The sequence below is a fragment of the Muscardinus avellanarius genome (genome assembly GCF_963383645.1).
Source record: "Muscardinus avellanarius genome assembly, chromosome: 14".
Classification (NCBI taxonomy): domain Eukaryota; kingdom Metazoa; phylum Chordata; class Mammalia; order Rodentia; family Gliridae; genus Muscardinus; species Muscardinus avellanarius.
Genome location: NC_137800.1, coordinates 86,865,351 through 86,885,891, shown reverse-complemented (window position 1 = coordinate 86,885,891; position 20,541 = coordinate 86,865,351). Strand labels below are relative to the sequence as shown.

The 20,541-nt window shown below is 36.1% G+C and overlaps 2 protein-coding genes across 2 annotated transcripts; both read right to left on the bottom strand.

The window, feature by feature from the left end:
- Window positions 1-11,115: 11,115 nt before the first annotated feature.
- On the bottom strand, window positions 11,116-12,051 carry LOC308272927 (olfactory receptor 2G3-like; the record flags this gene model as incomplete). Its single annotated transcript, XM_080709968.1, has 1 exon — window positions 11,116-12,051. One exon carries the CDS (start codon window positions 12,049-12,051, stop codon window positions 11,116-11,118), a length of 936 nt encoding a protein of 311 aa, XP_080566094.1.
- A 6,604-nt stretch (window positions 12,052-18,655) lies between these two features.
- On the bottom strand, window positions 18,656-19,764 carry LOC308272919 (olfactory receptor 2B6-like; the record flags this gene model as incomplete). The annotated part of the gene is made up of 1 exon (XM_080709958.1): window positions 18,656-19,764. The coding sequence occupies one exon, from the start codon at window positions 19,762-19,764 to the stop codon at window positions 18,826-18,828; it is 939 nt and encodes a 312-aa protein (XP_080566084.1). The 3' UTR covers window positions 18,656-18,825.
- Window positions 19,765-20,541: the final 777 nt, after the last annotated feature.

Here is a 20,541-nt window from a genome sequence, read left to right as displayed (position 1 = left end):
GCAGATTGAAATTGTCCTAGTAATATGGTGAAAAATGCTACTTCTCTGAGAAATCACTTCAAAACAGCAAGTGGACCAACAAAGCAGAGATGTACTCTTTATTTAAAAGGATAACATCCAAAGACATCTTAAAAATATACTAAAAATTAGTGGTCAAGCAGGTGTGGAACAACGCAGAAAAAGGATGTCTACTGCTGCAAATGACTGCAACAGGCCATTTCTCTTCTCTCTGAATATAGCCTCAAATTAAACTAAAGGGGTCTCATTAAAACAACAGGTTCAAGGGATAAAACAAATCAATGGGAGAGTTTTTACATCTGATTTCATCTACAGAAAAAGCTAACAAGAAAACACAGAGATAAACTACATTTGAAAGATGTAGTCTATTGTGACATCACTGGAGAAGTGTGAGAATGAAGAAACCTCTTGTGTGGCTATCCCATCATTTTGTGACCCATCATCTGTTGGTGGATACCTAGGTTGGCTCCATAATTTGACTATTGTGAATTGTGATGCTATGAACATGGATATGCATATATTAATGCAGTTCTTTGATTTCAGCCCCTTTGGAAAGATACCCAAGAATGGTCTTGCCAGATCATATGGTGGATCCATTCCCATTTTTCTGAGGAATCTCCACACTGATCTCCATAGTGGCTGAACTAATTTGCAAATCCACCAACAGTGCAGAAGAGTTCCAATTTCCCCACAGCCTTGTCAATATTTAATGTTTTTTTACTTCCTGATGATTGCCATTCTGATTGGGGTTAGATGGAATCTTAGTGTGGTTTTGATTTGAATCTCCCTGATTGCTAATGGTGTTATATTTATTGACAATTTGTATCTCTTATTTTGTGAAGTGTCTGTTCAATTCAATTGCCAATTTCTTGATGGAATTCTACTCAGCAATAAAGATGAAAAGAATCATGTCACTCTCAAGAAAATAAAAGGACCTGGAGAACATTATGTTAGGTGAGATTAGCCAGTCACAGAAAGTGAAAGGTCATATGTTTTCTCTAATATGCAGAAGCTGGGGAGTAATTGGAATACCAGACGGAGCCCAGATTGTGAAGGAGAAAGCTCAGTGGAGTGAGAGAGGTGGTCTAAGGGATGGGGAAGGGGAAGAATGAGGCTCATTGATGGAATTATTACCATTGGCTATGTGTACATATGTGAAAATACCAATGTCAATCTCAGTACTTTGTATATGGAAGGGGGGGAGATGGGGAGGCATCCATCAAGTACTGTGTACATATATGTCACTGTTAATATTATTTACATTATGACATAATGCACCAATATAAACATATTAAGAAAAAGAAATGAATAATTTATAGGTGAATAAACCTACAGTAGAAAATTTCAGTTGGCTGTATAAATTATAAGTCCGAAGTCTCATTTGGTCCAGGAAACATTTTCATTTCCTTTAACTATAACAATAAAGACTAAATTAAATAATAACAACAACAACAACAACAACAATAATAATAATAATAATAATAATAATAATAATAATAAGAAGAAGAAGAAGAAGAAGAAGAAGCATGGAAAATATCAGGAAAAAAAACCTAGAAAATGTGAAACACCTCATCTTTTAAAATGTGTCTCATTCAGGATATGAGTATTGAGGACCATACATGATAAAAAAGAAAAACATGATAAAAACAAGCAAGAATATAGAACAGAAATATAAAGTGAATAAAATATGTGGTGAAAGAACAACATAAACAATAATTCAAAAGAAGAAATAATGTTCCAGAGAAAAATGCAAGGGGAAAACACAACATAAATGAAATTTAAAAATCAAAAGCACAAAGGAGAAAAATGCATCTGAATAAATATTAATGAAAGACAGGATTGAGTTCAATAAAATAAAATTATATGAATGAAAATGTTGAAAAGTAATGAAATAATCGTAGTTAATCAAAGATATATTTTTGGATATTAAATATAGGTGCAAATGGAGTTAAAGGGCAAGTATAACTAAAATTGAAAGAAGACTATAAAAATGAAAAAGATTACCATTTTGAAATTATTTGGTTTCAGGTAGCTATTAATCTGAAAAATATATCAATCCTTTGGGAAAGGAATTCTGTGATATGTAACAAGGAAAATGACAAAAAATTACAGGGAAAGAAGAAATACTTTAATGCTTATACTGTTAAGAAGAGCATATCCAGAACACATCGATACTTCATATTAATAAAAATAGTAAAAAATGTAAAATATTTTTCTAAAAAGGCAATGTTCTGAAACAAGGTAGCAGAATAGGAGTCTCCAGGCGCATCCAGGGAAACACCAATATGACCAAATATCCACATAATAAAATACCTTTAACTGGAGGGGACACCAGGTAAGAGATCATGGTACCTGGTTAAAGCGTAGACATAAAACAATTTTATCGAACAAGGTAGGAAGTTTATTTTACATCACCCACAGCACCCACTTACAACCTCAAAGCGCACAGCAAGTGGGGAGAGGCCATCTGCCTGGGAGAAAAAGAAGGAAGGAAGTGTGGAATTTTGCCGTGGAACCCAATAGCGGACCCACTGCAGTAAAACCTGGCACCAAACAAACTCCCATGGCCCCTGACTCCAAGCTGGTACCCACAAATAAGTCTTTTGACCCATTCCACAGCCACACAGGACCTCAAGGCCACAGCTAGACAGATTTGTGTTTTAGCCTGCATCACTGCTGGTTGCGTACAGCAGCATTGTCCTCAGAATACTGCACAACAGGCTGACCTCAGTAGCTGGGGCTTGAGATCCTCGCTGATGGAGATTCCAGTCCAGTGAAGAATCTGTTATAGTGCCCCCTAGTGCTGCAATGACTGCACTGGTCACAGGCTTGGGAACCACAACAGAAATTCTGCCTAGAATTTCTCCACAGGCTTACTGTTGAAGAACATATCCAGACTACAAAGAATAGAATAAATATTTTTAAAATTCAGACATTATATCATCACCACAACAACTCAGGAAAGATGTCATCACCAAACAGACAAAGCAAGATATCAGTGGCTAATCTAAATAGATGGAAATGTATATAGTGACTGATAAATCAAAACAACCCTGCTAGTAAGCTAGGAAATTTTCAAGTAAGTATAGGGAAATAAGTCATCAATTTAGCAGATAAATCTAACAGATATTTAAATATAAAAACAAATAGAAATCCAGGAGCTAAGAACTAAAAGGAAGAACAAAGTGCGACAGAGAGCATCACAGCAGGTAAGATCCGGCTGTTAAAAGAACTGTACACCTGACAGCTCTTTTCAAATAATAAATATATTAAAAAATCTTTTGATAAAATCCAACATCTTCTCATAATTAAAAAACCATCAACGGCCAGGCGTGGTGGCGCATGCTTGTAATCCCCGCGCTTGGGAGGTGGAGACAGGAGGATCTCGCTGGTTCGAAGCCAGCCCCGCTGGCTTAAGAGACCCTGTTTCCAAAAATAAAAAAAGTATAAAATAGGTCTGGGAGTGTAGCCCGGAGATAGAAGGGCTTCCAGGAACCCCAGTATCACCAAAACCAAAACCAAACAAACAAAAAAAAACCATCAACGAATTAGGTAAAGAAGAAATGTACCTCAACAAAATAAAATCCATATAATACAACCACAGGTAACATCATACAGAATGAGGAAAAATTTTAAAAGGTTTATTAAATACCTGGGCAGTTAGAACCTTAGATCCTGTAAGGTCTACTTGCTAGAGTATTAGGCAAGAAGAAGAAATATAATATATCCAAACTGGAAAGGAAGATGTTAAATTGTCCCTATTTCCAAGTGACAAAAGTTTATCATTAAAAATCCCTAAGACTCCATAAAAATATTACATGTAATAAATAAATTTAGTAAATTTGTAAGATAAAAATAAACACAAAATGAGTTGCATTTCTACAAACTAACAAATAATGAAAGAAAATATTAAAAGGAAACCCTAATTGAAAGAATATTAAAACAATAAAGTTATCCAAGAAGGTTAAAGATTCTGTACTCTGAGAAATTATATGATATTTTTAAAGAAATTTAAAAAGTCATCAATAAATTGAAAGATATTCTATAATAATGAAAGAATCTATATTATTAAGTGTCCATATTACCCCAAGCAATCTAAAGCATCAATACAATCCTTATCAAAATACCCATTGCATCTTTCACAGAAGTAGGAAAACTCCCCAAATCTACACTGAATCACAGAAGATCCAAAATAGCCAGGTAAATCTTGAGAAAGAAGTATGGAGCTCAAGACATTACAACAACATAACTCAACATATATTGCAAAGCTAAAGTAATCAAAACAACACGGTACTGGCATGGGAATAAACATATAGATTAGTGAAACAAACTAAGAAATAAACTCATTTACAGTGATTTGCTTTTCAGCAAAGGAATCACTGCAAGTGTCAAATCTTTGAGTAGAAAAGCCAGTTTTCCTTTTTTTTTTTTTTTTCAGGATGATGGCTAGTGGTGCAGGCCTTTCTAATTTATGCAGTGATGAATGGTTTTTCATGATGTTCAAGGACTGGCAAGACTATGATTGGATAATTAACAATAAGGAGGCCTGGGAAAGAAAAATTGGTACACATCTCTTGTATTGAACATAGAGTATTGTGGTTTTTTTTTCTTTTAATGCTTATAAAATTAAGCTATTCTAAAAATACCTGGTGAGGAAATAAGGTTTTATGGATATCATTAGGTCTTACTTCCCAGGCATGCACGTTCTTGCTCTACATGGGCTTATATATAAAGGCCTACGTGGCAGGGATAGGGGTTAAGTATAGGTCTCATAAAATAGATGTGTCTCCACCAAGGCAGATATGATGACTTTTACCACTGGCCAGTGATACACCTGGAAAGAGCAGAGAGTTAGGCTTAGATGTGGATTCATCACTATACCATGAGGGAATCAGAAAGATATCTGGGGTGTTGTCTTATAAATCAAGGCATGTATTTTCTGGACACATCCTCAATGTATTGGGTTCTTTTTCCTACATTTAGGCATTTCAGATCACCTAGTAACAATGTTAGCTTAGACACTTAGAATTCTATCAAAGATATGGATGTCTGTATTTCCTCTTTGTACAGTTTGGTGAGTGTCCCTAGACTCTATTAGAAGAAAATTGTGTGAATTGGTGCATAAGAGATTTACTTGCAGGGTGAAGTAGTGATAATAAGATTATGTATTAGGGGTATAAGAATAGACAGAATTATAAAATAAAATACAGTATTCAAAAATATCCACATAAGGAGCTGGGCATGTTGATGCACCCCTGTAATCTCAATACTTAGGTGGCTGAAGACAGGAGGATCGCAGGTTTGAGGACAGCCTCAGCAATGTAACAAGGTTCTCAGAACCTTAGTGAGACCCTTTTTCTTTTCTTTTCTTTTCTCTTTTCCCTCCCTCTTTCTTTCTCCCTCTCTTCCTTTCTCCCTCTCTTCCTTTCTTCCTTTCTTTCCTTCCTTCCTTCCTTCCTTCCTTCCTTCCTTCCTTCCTTCCTTCCTTCTTTCTTTCTTTCTTTCTTTCTTTCTTTCTTTCTTTCTTTCTTTCTTTCTTGTGTGGGGATGGAACCCAGAGGCATTCAACCTCCAAGCTATACCCCCTGCCCTGTGTTTTATTCTTTGTTTTGAAACAGGGTCTCACTTAGTTGTGGAGGGCCTCACTAAGTAGCTGAGGCTGGCTGCAAACCATGATCCTCCAGTCTCAGCTTCCTGAATGCTGGGATTACAAGCATGCGCCACCATGTCCGGCTCTTTGAAACCCTGTTTCAAAATAAAAAAAATTATGCTGGGCATGGTGGCACACGCTTATAATCCCCACGCTTGGGAGGCAGAGACAGGAGGATCATGCAGGTTCGAAGCCAGCCGCACGCGCTGGCTTAGGAGACACTATTTCTAAATTTAAAAAATGTAAAAATAGGTCTGGGAGTGTAGCCCGGAGGTAGAAGGGCTTCCAGGAACTCCAGTACCACAAAATAAAATAAATAAATAAATAAAAAATAAAAAAATAAAAATTTATAAATAAGATTCAAGCTGTAACTCAGGGATATAATGTCCTTGGGTCCAATATCCAGTATGACAAAATAATTAAATAAAATAAAGTAAAAATTAAAAGTACAGCAGTAAAAATGTCTGGACATAGCATTATTTAAACTGTTTCCCTCCTCCTTTTCCCTCAAAACCTCTCTCCTAATCCTTTCCCATTATTCAGTATGTCTCTCTTCTCCTTTATCTGAAGTACTTTTGTTTCAATTTTCTTCTAGTTTCTACTTATGAAAGAAACTATACAATTCTTGACTTTCTGACACTGGCTTCTCTTAGAAAAAATTGTCTAGTTTCATTAATTTTTCTGTGATGTATAACTACAATGCACCAATAAAAGTATAAAATGTAAGTGTGCAAGGGGAAGCCTTTATATAACCTAAATAATGCTTTTTAAATTTAATATCTATAAAAATCAGTATTGGGGCCGGGCATGGTGGCGCACACTTGTAATCTCCGCACTTGGGAGGCGGAGACAGGAGGATCACGCTGGCTAGCCTCGCTGGCTTAAGAGACCCTGTTTCCAAATAAAAATATAAAATAGGTCTTGGAGTGTAACCTGGAGGTAGAAGGGTTTCCAGGAACCCCAGTACCACCAAAAAAAAAAAAAAAAAAAATCAGTATTAGCACTTTTCTCTCAAAAAAAAAATAGTACTAGGAGAGGGAGTCAGATGGTAGGAGGGATACTTGAAAAAGGATATATTTCAATTGACTCTATATGTATATACAGAAATGTCAATATCAATGTCAATGTTGTGTATGAGGAAGGGGGAGAGTGAGGTGGGACCAAGGGGAAGCTTGGCAAGTACTACATGCATGTGTGTCTTTATCACTCTGAACTTCATTTTTACGTTTAATTGCAATGCACCAACAAATTTTTTAAAGTATAGTTTTTGTTTTTTTGTGGTACTGGGAGTGGAACCCAGGGGTTTTTCTTCCTCTGGGATTTACTCCCAGACCTATTTTATACTTTATTTGGAAACAGGTCTCAGTAAGTTGCTGAGAGCCTAAGTAGCTGAGGCTGGCTTCGAACCTGTGTGATCCTCCTGTCTCAGCCTCCCAAGAGCAGGGATTACAAGTGTGTGCCACCATACCCGGCCTTAGTTTTTTTCTTTTAATTAAATTTAAATTGTTACTCTCTTAAAATAAACTTTTATAATCTAAAATGGCGTCCATAGCTTTGTTTAACTACAAAGTAAAAATCTAAGTAGAAGGTAGGCATGGTGGTACATACCTGTAATTCCAGTCTTTGGAAGGCTGAGACAAGGAGGATCACAGATTTAAAGTCAGTCTCAGTAACTTAATGAGGCTCTCAGCAACTTATCAAGGCCCTGTTTTAAACAAAAAATAAAATAGGGGTAAGGATATAGCATGGGGACAGAATGCTTCTGGAATCAATCTCCAGCACCAAAAACAAACATACAAACAAAAAACCCAAGTACACACACACACACACACACACACACACACACACACACACACAAATGGACTCAAAACATATCATTAAAGAAAATCACTTAACCACCAAGGAAGGCAGGAAGAGAGGACGCAAAGCAGAAAGGATCTATAAAACAACTGGAAAATAATTTAAAAGTGGCAATAGTTCTCACCTATGAATAATTATATTGAATTCAAGTGGTCTAAGGTCTCCGATAAAAACAGAGTGATTGAATAGATAAGAACAAAATAACAATATCCAACTTTATGTTGTGTACAAGAGACCCACTTCACATATATTGTAAGGATACATACATAAAAGTGAAGGACTAGAAAAGATATTTCTTGAGAATGGAAAACAAAAAATAATAGGTGTAGCTATACTTACACAATTACAGAACAGACTAATTTAAAAACTACAGAGAGCCGGGTGTGGTGGCACACACTTGTAATCCCAGCATTTGGGAGGCTGAGACCAGAGGATTGTGGTTCGTGGCCTCAGCTACTTGAGAGGCCCTTCACAACTCAGTGAGACCCTGTTTCAAAATAAAGAATAAAAAATAGGACAGGGGGGTGTAGCTCAGAGGTCAAATACCACTGGGTTCCATCTCCAGACCTGAAAAAAAAAACTACAGAGACATCACTATAATGTATAATTACAATGCACCAATGAAAGTAAAAAAGGAAAAAAAATATATATATATATTCACCCAATATCTAAGTACTTAAATATATGAAACACATTAATTGACCTGAATGGAGAGGTTGAGAGCAATGCAGTAATATAACAGGATTTCAATCCCCCATGTTCAGCAATGAAAAGATCATCCTGAAAGAAAATCAATACAGAAATGTTGGACTCCAAATCAAACTATTCTCTAGATAAAGTGGACCTAATAGATATATGCAGAACATGCCATCCAAAATCTAAAGAACACACATTCTTTTCAATGTCCTTAGAACATTTTTGAGGATAAATTATATGTTAGGCCACAAAACATTTCTTCAGATTTAATTGGAGTATCTTTTTAGATCACAATGGCATAAAGTTGATTATCAATTGCAGGAAAAACTTTGGGAAATTCACACGTACATGGGAACCAAACAAGTAATTCCTGAAGAGCCAATGGGTCAGTGAAGAAATTTAAAAATTGAGGAACAAAAATGAAAAATGACACGTCATAACCAAAGCAGTTTTAAGATGAAAGTTTATAAGAATAATATTTATATCAATCAATAAATAAGAATAAACAACTAGAAGAAATAAATTATTGCAAACATAAGTGATTGCTAGACCCTCAATTTCATTCCCTTGATCTACTGTGTATTCTTATTACTATATCACATTATCTTGATTACTATTACTTAACGGTATCTTTAGAATCAGAAAGTATAAGTTCCTTAAGTTTAAAAAATGATTGTAGATATGATTTCCTACAGTTTTGTTATAATATCAATTGTCTTCAATTAGTAATAATTACTGTGTAAAACAATTCAGCACATTGGTATTAGACAGAAGCATTGGACAACAATGAATATTGTCTCAAATATATATTAAGATATTTGCATGTTAAATTTGATACAAATATAAGTATATGAATATTACTCAAAAATTTTATACTATTAATTATTTACTCTGTTATTTGAGAGGTAGTAAAATGAAAGTTACAAATCAAATTTGAGAGGACTCAGGAAGGAAATTTCTATGTAAACATATCATAGTGGCATAATAACATTAGTTTTCATCAATTTTTTTAATAAAAACTACCTGGCTAATAAAAATTTTTTATGTAGTTGTAGAAAACTCTCATTTTCCTAATTTAATTTGTCCAATGTGCAATGTCATCTCCCATCCCCTTTACTAAGCCCATTTAAAGAGCCTCGAAGGAACACTGATTTCAAATTATTTGAACACTTGGAGTTTTAGCAAATCAAAGAAGATGGAGTGTGAGAACTTGGGTTTTCAGATTTATTTATTTTAAAGATAATCTTAAATACATGCTTTATTAAAGCCAAAAATATGTAGGAGAATATGACATATTAGGATCATCTTTATTATATAAACTTTCTTCTTTGTAGGTACTGGCAATTCTTTGACCTATAATAGATGCTCATTTAAAAATACATAATTATTGGTGTTATTTACATATGTGAGAATACCAATACCAATTTCAATATATTGGGGAAGAGGGACAAGGGGAGGGACAAGGAGGAAGGCTCAGCCCCCCAATAAAAGTATAAAAATAAAAACAAAAAACTCCACCTCAAGAAAGAATATACCATAAGATTTTAAAAAATAAAATGCAAAATTATGTGAGGAGGAAGAAAATGATCATTTTTGGAGCTAAGGACACTTATATTTGTACAAACCCAAAATGCACACAAAAAATTCCACCAAAATTTAGAAAGACAAAGTTCTAAAAACCTCTCAAACCTGCATCTATCATAAAGACAAATATCATTACTAGAAATATTATAATCCCCAAACAAATGAATGTGCATGAGTAGAGGACTTAGGAATCCGCGTGCATTTTTAGGGAACGTGCTTTTCTTGATCCAAGAATGGGACCCAGATGAACAATACCTCCCCAGATTTGCAGGAATAAAGTGCTAAAGAATATATCAAAGACATCTAGCTTTTTATACAAAAAAGACACACTATTTTATACAACAGATAGCAATTATTAAACATTTAATTTAATGTTAGCTCTAGGATTTATATAAGAGGAGCAGAAAATAAAATAAATGTAGAGATTCTGGGAATAGGAAGTCATTTTTGCACTTTATTGAAAAAAATTGATTGTGTAGTAGATAACCAAGATGCCAGTCTTAGATACAATATCTTTAAATATAATGAGTAGAGAAATAAAAGAAATAAATTCCAGTTGCTTATAGATTCTCCAGAGTCTTCTGAGTTTAGTTTTGCAGCAATTATGTCAGGCTGTGTCTGGGTAATGCCTTTTTTGATTGATACATACATACATGTTCATACAAATGGTGACATATTCATGGAATTTGGCCTGTGTTTTTTTTCTGCCACCTTCTCTTTCTCGACCTTCCTTGCTTTCCCACCTCTTTCCACTACTCTACTGGTCTCTTTTTTATTTTATTCTGGTTTTTTTTTTCTTTTTCTCTCTAGCCTTCACATATGGGAGAAGACATGTAACTATTTTCTGAGTCTGGTTTATCTCGCTTAACATAATATTTTTCAGTTCCATTTATTTTTTTCTTTCTGGCTGAGTAAAATTCTATTGCATATATATTCCACATTTTCATTATCCGTTCCTCTCTTGACACATAGTTTGATTCCATAAACATGTATATGAATACATCACTATAGTATTCTGACTTTAATTCTTTTGGAAAAATACTGAGGGGCAGCATAGGTTGACCACGTGGTGGCTCTATTTCTAGTCTTCTGAAGAACCTCCATATTCATTTCCATAGTGGTCATAGTAAATTTAGATTTCCACTAACAGTGTATATGTGTTCTTTCTCTCCCAAATCCTTGCCAGCATTTATCATTACTTCTATTCCCTATGATTGCCATTCTCACTAGACTGCCTTCTAATATTTTCCCATTGGCATCTGCACTTTTGTTAGTCCACGTCTATGTATTTACCTCCCAAGAATGTCTCACTCTCCTGTGCTCTTGTCTTTTCTCACCAGCCTCTTCAAAGCTCCCTTTACGTCTTTGTTTCTCAGCGTATAAATGAGGGGGTTTAGAGTGGGAGTTACGACAGTGTACAAAAGGGTAATAAACTTTCCTTGACTGTGGGCGTAGGAGCTGTTGGGCTGGATATAGACAGCGGTGATGGTTCCATAGAAGAGGGACACTACCAACAGGTGGGACCCACAGGTTCCAAGGGCTTTACGCCAGGCTTGAGCCGACCGTATCCTCATCACTGCTTGGACAATGTACCCATACGAGACCAAGATGAGTGACAGGGGGAGGAGGAGCAGTACCAAGGAAGCCATGAATAGCTGGACCTCGTTGGCGTGAATGTCTACACAGGCCAAGTTGATCATGGCAGGAACTTCACAGATGAAGTGATAAATCCTACGGTTCCCACAACGAGGCAGCCGAAGAGTGATGGTGCCCTGAATCAGCGTGTTGCCCACTCCGCTCAACCATGCCATCCCTGCAAGGGACTGGCAAAGCCGTGGGTGCATCACTGTTACATAATGCAGTGGCTGGCAGACAGCAGCGTAGCGGTCAAATGCCATAACAGCCAGGAGAACACACTCCGTGGATCCCAGCGCCAGGGACACATAGAGCTGAATGGCGCAGCCTACGGGAGTTATTGTCTTGGCTGGACCGTGGAGATTCCACAGCAGCTGGGGAACAATGCTGGTGGTAAAGCAGAGGTCAACGAAGGAGAGATTGGTGAGAAAATAATACATGGGGGTGTGGAGCATGGAATCCAGACAGGACACCAGGATGATAGCTGTGTTGCCTACCAGGGTCAGAAGGTAAGAGATCAACACAGCCACGAAGAGAATCTTCTCAAGTTGTGGCTGATCAGAGAAGCCGACCAGTATGAAATCATCTCCTGAACTCTTATTAATCATCTTCACCGCCCTACTCATAAAAAGAAGAGAGAGAAGTATAAAAACATAGGCAGTAAATAGTAGAATGCAATTAGAATCAGAAGTACGCTTGATATACATTGACCCCACAGGGGGAAAATCAGGTGTGTGCTGTATATGGGACAGTGAGGGAGAGAGAAAGCAATCTGTATGTTTCCAGGGAGAAAGTAAAAGTATGTAGAACTTACAAAGAACTGATAAAATATGTGGAGACATAAAATAAACCATAGAAGATATGGTCAGTGATTCGTGGCTGCTGTTCTTCCAAATTGCTTTATTATTTATTTCTAGAAATCAGCTCTTTTCTTATGAACATCATCATATCAGACCGTAAGGAAAACCAAAAATGGAATGTGTCATCAAATCAAAAAGCATCTTTGCAATTATTCTATCAGTCGCTGATTAAAAAAGTTGCAAATAAACATATGTATAACATATATACATACATGCAGTTATTTCAATATTCTATGCTAATACATGCGTTTTTCAATATAATGCTAAGAATGAAATATCAAATCTTCACATTTTACATATTATATATATTTTAAAATCTTATTGTAATACACATATTAAAAGAGTATTTTAAGAGTCCACAGAGAGTAGCACTCTTATAAGTTGCAATAAACTTTAATGCTTTGTCAAAAAAAATTTAGAATTGGGTATTTTATTTTTATATCAGTTAAAGTAATTTAAAATTTCAATACTTTTTTTTGTGGTACTGGGGCTCCTGGAAACCCTTTTCTGGGCTACACTCCCAGACCTATTTTATATATTTTTTAAATTTGGAAACAGGGTCTCTTAAGCCAGTGCGGCTGGCTTCGAACCTGCACGATCCTCCTGTCTCTGCCTCCCAAGCGCGGGGATTTCAAGCGTGCGCCACCACGCCCGGCAATTTCAGTGATTTTTGATAGGCTTCTTCAGAGTTGAATTTGAAGTTTAAATTGTATTGTCCTTATTATAACACTGTAGCATAGCAGAATAATGAGTCTGCTTGATTCCTTCATTTATTTTTATGAAAAACTTGTAATTGATGTCATTAAAGATAACAAATGTTCTACATGTCTTTCTTTTTGGCTTTTAGTCTTCATTATCTGCTATACACAATCATCAGAATCATAAAATATAACCTTTATAGAAACATAAATTTATTTCTTATAATGCCAAATTCATAAACTTCATCATTTAATTCAAGGCTCTACATGATTTTTTTCTGTTTTTTTTTCTGTTTTTAGAATTGTCTCCCAATATTTGTAAATTTTTCTAGACAAATAAATTCCTTTATTATTCTGTACACAAAAAGTTCTAACTTCCTATTCAAATTCTTCACCTAGCCTATGTCCCTTCTTTTCTATGAATATTCAATTTCTCTTACCCTCATCAAATTCTACTCACCTGTTCATATTTTCAAACCCACATCTTCTAAGGAGCAAAAAATCTACTGTATAAAATACTTCTTTTCTGAAATCCCGGTTTACTTTGTAATTGTGTGTTAATGTGCATATGAAACTGTTTCATCGATTGTGACAAATGTCCTAAAATGAAAAGGAAATTCTTAATGGAAAATAATCAAAAAGTCTTTTGAATGTCTGCCTTATTTTCAGCTAGTTTGACTACTTGTGAAAAGAACAGACATTATACAAGTAAATTCTTTTAACCAAGCGTGGTGGCGCACGCTTGTAATCCCAGTACTTGGGAGGCTGAGACAGGAGGATTGTGGTTCGAGAACAGCCTCAGCTACTTAGTGAGGCCCTCTGCAACTTAGTGAGACCCTGTTTCAAAATAAAGAATAAAAATAGGGCTGGGGGTGTAGCTTGGATGTAGAATGCCCCTGGGTTCAATCCTCAGTACCTCAAAAAAAAGTAAATTTTTAATGGGCTGGAATGCTTGCTCATTCCATCAAACTGCCTTTATCCCTATTTTACTTTCAACTAGCAAAAAGTTAAATAATATATTAAGTATAATAATATTACATGTATATGCTAATCTTTATTTTAAAAGCTTATATCTATTTCAAAGGACATATTTTTTCTTCAAAGCATGCCTCCTACTATTTAGTCAAAGAATTTCAATGTCCTTAGAAATTATATAAGAACAACTTTCTAAAATGTAATGGTATGAAATATACTTTCCAGAAAAGTTAGGGGGGTTCCAAGGTAACTACTGTACATTTGTACCTCAAACTTTTTCTTCAGAAACAGTCATTATATACACATACATATGTTGACACAACCTAGTTTCATTGATTGACTTGGAAAAGCAGAAACAATGGGCATATTATCTGAGTCCCACATTTTAAAATGCATATATATTTATATGATAGAAATCTCTTTAGTTCTCTGCTATTTTTGAGAAAATAAAAGTGATTCAGAGTCCAGGGAGCAAGATCAGGCACCATATGTATTCATATACATAAACTCAAAGAATCTGCCGCATAGCATCTATGCATTCTAGTGTTGTGACTTTATCAGAAAAAAAAAACCCCTATCTTCAGTACTCTAAAAAAACGTGTATTGGAAAGAATATAAAAAAGCTGAGTCAAAAGGAAATTTCCCAAAATGTAGAAACACTACCCTTTTTATTTTTATATTTTTGCATTTTCTTATTCCTGAATGTACATTATTCAAAATAAAATAAAATAAAAATGATGTTTATTAGGAGTCAATTTAATATGTTATGAAAACCCCAAATTCACTTAGTAGAAGGTCAGCATAAAGAGAGGTAAATTATTAGCTGAGGTAGTTTAAAGACTAATGTGAGCAACCAAGAACATAATTATGTTTCTTCTCTATAAAAAATGTGTTGCACATGTAGATGGGGAAGAAAAAATATATGGTTGTAAGATATCTTGTTTCCTCAAATCCTCACCAGCATGCATTATCGTATGTTGGTGGAATTGTCAATTAGCCCAACCACTATGGAGCGCAATAGGTTCCTCAAAATACGAGGAATGGAACAATCATACCATTTCCCAATGTCTCCCCCACACGAAAATGAAGTCACATTTACGTATTCATGCTTACTGCACCACATTCACAGATTATGGAACCAAACTCTGTCAACAGACACCTAGGGTAAGAAAAATCTTATATACACAGAAAATGAAATTCTACTCAACCATAAAGAAGAACAAAATTATATTCTTTGAAGGAAAATGAAGTAAGGTAAACATATTATGCTAAGTGAGATCAACCATCTTTGGAAAGGGCCTTATGTTTTCTTTTATATGTGATCAACCATCCTTGGAAAGGGTCCTATGTTTTCTTTTATATGTGAAAGTTAGAGAGAAACTGGAGGAACAGGGGGGTACTTCAAATAAATGAAGTAGAACGCTGGAAGGGGATTGGGGGAGAGGAAAAAGGAAGGTTGAGGGAGGAAACCGTGAAAATAATGTTATGTTAATATATGAAGGTGTCGTTACCAATATCAGTAACATGTATGGAGAGAGAAGAGGAGTGAGGTAGAGGGTGAAGGGAAATACACCAAGTCATGCATGCATGTATGTTGTCACACTGTGAATCTTACTACCATATATAATTACAATGCACTAATATAAGTATAAAAAATAAAATATATAGTTATCATTTTCTCACCTCTAAAAATGTCCCTTCACTCTTCTAATTAGTTTCATAAACTCAGAAGATGATGCCGATGAATGAGTTTTCCATAAAAAATGAGATTCCAAAATTGAATCTCTGAAATCAAGAGCAAATTAAGGGTATGAGTGTTTTTTTTTTAAGAGATAGAAAACAGTGGAATTTGTTACTGTAGCAGGAAATGATATCAGGCCCAGACTGGGACCTGGGGAATCCTATATTCCTAATAGGGCAATTAATATCAAGCATGAAAATGACCAAGTCAAAGGTCTCCTAGGGAAACTGTATGGAGAGAACTTCTTTAGGACATTTAGATCTTAAGTATAAAAGGTTTCCAGTTCCTAAATTCTCATGCTAAAATTAAACATTGAAAAAGGAAAAATAAAAACCCTCACTTACAGAAAGATTCATGTATGGAGGTATAACTCCTATGGATTTATAACTATCAAGAATTGCTAGAAGAGGGTATTGGACCAATGCTCCAACATATAGGCACTGGTGGAAACTTCCTTAGTGATGCCCCCCAAATAATTAATAAATGGGATGACATTTAAAAGATCTATATGTTTCCCAACTTGTGGCTGAGAGCAGAGGCAAAAGGCACCCAGGGGGATCACACACTGGACTTGGCCATAGACTGACCATGGGAGATTTGGAGAAAGTATTTCCACATAGTCGCAAGCAGCCCCTATTTAATGACCACTCACTAAACAAGAGTGATACAGGTAAACAAGAGTGATACAGGCGCAGAGATGATTGAACCCAGGTAGATTTAGGTCAGAGCATGGGGAGGATGCATGGCTTGCTTTCCCTTTGAGTCCAGTGGTTCTTCTAACCAGCTGTCACTGAGTGAGCTGTGCTGTAAATGTCTATTAAGTCTATTTGATTTATAGTATTTTTAGGTCCAAAGAGTCTTTACTGTAGCATATATATATATATATATATATATATATATATGTATATATATATAAACTCGAAGGTAGAATGCCCTTAGGTTCCATCCCCAGAACCCCCCTCCAAAAAAAAATGAACTGAACAATTGAACTGAACACTTCTCAAAAGACACTTTGCAAAGAAGAAACACACATAGTACATAAATACATGAAAAAGTTCAATATCATTAGCAGTTGAAAAAAATACAAATTTAAAATAAGCTAAGATTCCCTCTAACTTCAGATAGAATAGCAATCATTAAGAACAGAAGTAAAAAATGCTGACTAGGATGTGGATAAACCAGGAACCCTCCTTATACACTGTTGTATCTACTGTAAATTAGTACAATTACTATGGAGAGTAGTATGGAGGTCCCTAAAAAGATTTGAAATGGAACCACCATATGACCCAGCTTTACCACTCCATGTATTTTTCCAAAATATTTGAACATAGAATACTATAATGATGCATGCATATCCTTGTTGGTAGCAGCACATTTATAATAATTGAGTTATGGAAGAAATGTAGGTGTCTATCAACAGAGGAATGAATATAGAAGATGGGGTATATACTCATAATGGCATTCTACTTAGCCATAAAGAAGAAAAAAAAGGTCACTTGCAGAAAAAAAAAAAAGATGAATCTGGAGAATATTATTCTGAGACCAGCCAGGCTCAGAAAGATAAGGGTTGTAAATTTTCTCTTATATGTGAAAACTAGAGGGAAAAAATAGGACACAAGAAACTGGATAAATGTGTAGAGGTGCCAGTAAAATGGTTTAAGTGGATTGGGGGAGGGAAGTGGGAGTGATGAAAGAAATTAAGAAACATAGCCATATTTTATCTCTTTATTCTATTTAACATATAATGATAAAATTTTAATTAAAATACAAAATAATAACACAACTATTTGTTAATTATTAATTACAGTATTTTTTCTTGTAGTGCTGAGGATTGAACCCAGGGCCTTGAACCATGGCAATCTGCCACTCTGCTACACTCCTATCCCCCACAATTAATTTTGTGTGTGTGTGGTACAGGGGATGGAACCCAGGGGCGTTCTACCTCTGAGCTACACCCCCTGTCCTATTTTTGTATGTGTGTGTGTGGTACTGGGGGTGGAACCCAGAGGCTTTCTACCTCTGGGCTACACTCCCAGATCTTTTTTATATTTTATTTGCAAACAGGGTCTCACTAGGTTGCTGAGAGCCTCACTAAGTAGCTGAGGCTGGTTTCGAACCCATGTGATCCTCCTGTCTAAGCCTCCCAAGCGCAGGGATTACAAGCGTGCACCACCATGCTCGGCTATTTTTTAAAGTCTTTTTATTTTTTAATTAATTAATTAATTAATTTGTTTATTTATTTATTGCAGATTTGGGGATGGAACCCACGGCATTTGACCTCCGAGCTACACCCTCTGCCCTATTTTTATTCTTTATTTTTGAAATAGGGTCTCACTAGGTTGCGGAGGGCCTCACTAAGTAGCTGAGGCTGTCCCGAACCGCAATCCTCCCATCTCAGCCTCCCGAATGCTGGGATTATAAGCGTGCACCACCACACCAATAGCATATAAATAAATGGAGATTAAAAAAAAGTGTGAGGCCGGATGTGGTGGCGCAGGCTTGTAATCCCCGTGCTTGGGGAGACGGAGACAGGAGGATTGTGCAGGTTCGAAGCCAGCCACTCTGGCTTAAGAGACCCTGTTTCCAAATAAAAATACAAAAATAGGTCTGGGAGTGTAGCCTGGAAGTAGAAGGGCTTCCAGGAACCCCAGTACCACCAAAAAAAAAGTTTGAGACTCATGATTCTTTGAAAGCATAGAGTGCTTCATACCAAAAGTTATTGTCACACTGGTCAATATTTGTGCTAAATACCCAGATAATAATGAAATGCTTCTTGAGTAAAGATGGAAGGAAGCCCCTTGAGTAATGGTTGCCATCCTATTGTTACACAGACTTAACTAACAAATTTACATTGTTAAATTTTAACAAAAACAATTATTATTTCAGTATGTATGAACAATAAAATTATTTTAATATATTCTTAGAGTGCTCATTTTGATGCAAATTAGCTAAGTATAATTCTTGCCTAACAGTATTACAAAGCATATAAGAAATGTAACATATCTTTCAAGAACATCTAACATGAGATTTAGGTGATATTTAGAATGAGTTATTAGAGAAACCCATGTAAACCTACTCTAGATAATTTCACTTGATGATTACCAATTTTCACTTGGAACTGAAAATATTCCTCACCAGCTTGCCCAGTGCCCCCTTCACATCCTTGTTCCTCAGGGTGTAGATGAAGGGGTTGAGGGTAGGAGTCACCACTCCATAGAAGAGAGCCATGAACTTGGGCTGGTCCCTTGAGGTAGAAGAAGGGGGGTAAAGGTACATGCTAATGACTGGGCCATAAAATAAGAAAACCACAATGAGATGGGAGGAACATGTCCCGAAGGCCTTTTTCCTTCCTTCAGAAGATTTGATCTTAAATATTGCACGTCCGATACTAGCATAGGAAGCGAGAATGACACATAGAGGAACAGCTACTATAAAAATGCAGACCACAGAGAGTGCCAGCTCATTGGTCTCCTTCTCACCGCAGGCAGTCTTTATCAGAATTGGAATCTCACACAGCAAGTGGTCCAGTTTATTGATGCCGCACAGGGGCAACTGTAGTGTAACAGAAACTTCCGAGATTGTGTAGGTCATTCCAGTCAGCCACATAACGGACGCTAACAGGATGCAGAGGTGCTGATTCATGATGCGGGTATAGTGCAGAGGTCTGCAGATGGCCACATAGCGGTCAAAAGACATAATGCCCAAAAGCAGACATTCTGTGCTCCCCATTATGGTGAAAAAATAAAGCTGAACTATACACCCAATGTAGCTGATGGTCTTCTTGGAGCTTCCCAAGTTGAACAGCATCTGAGGCACAATGCTTGTGGTGTAGCACATGTCCAGAAAGGAGAGGTTGGTAAGGAAGAAATACATGGGGCTGTGGAGACGAGGGTCTAACTTGGACACCAGGATGATGGCCATGTTTCCCATCATGGCCGTGGGGTATGTTATCAGAAGAATAATGAATAGAGGAAGCTCCAGCCAAGGACAGTCAGTGAAGCCCAGTAGAATGAAGTCTTTAGGGTGACTTTCATTTATTAGCACCATCCTCCTTAGTTTGTTTCACATATAGTAGAGTCATGGCCAATAAAAAGAATTAGAGGCAATGACAAAAAAGTTACTCCTTGACTGCTGAGTCATTTCTCATCATGATACTATAAATTGAAAGTTATCAGCAACAAGTTAAGTAGCCATTTGAAAACGGATTTCCTTCTATAGTATGAGGCTCACAAAAATTATCTCCTATTTTTTTAATCTCCTATTTTTTTTTACTGGTAAAAGGAACAATCCAGCAAGAGGAAATAATGATAGTCAACATCTATGCCCCAAACATAGGTGCAGTCATTTTCCAAAAACAAACTCTTTTTTACCTTAAGTCACACAGAGATCCCAATACAATAATACTGGGAAACTTCAATATCCCTCTTACACCTCTAGACAAATCTTCTAGACAAAAGATCAGTAAAGATGCCTCACACCTAAAGAACACCATCAGCCAAATGGACCTATTAGACACATATAGAATATTCTACCAACTACAGCAGAGTTCACATTTTTCTCAGCTGCTCATGGAATCTTCTCCAAAATAGATCACATCCTGGGTCACAAAGTGAACACTAGCAAATTAAAAAAAAAAGTGACATACTTCCCTGTGTCTTTTCAGACCACAAAGGAATGAAACTACAAATCAACTATAAGAAGACCCAGAGAAACCACATAAACACGTGGAGACTGAATAGCACACTGCAACAACAAGGAATGAGTCATTGAAGAAGTAAGGAATGAAATTAAGAAATTCATTTTAAAAAACCACAAAAATAGAGA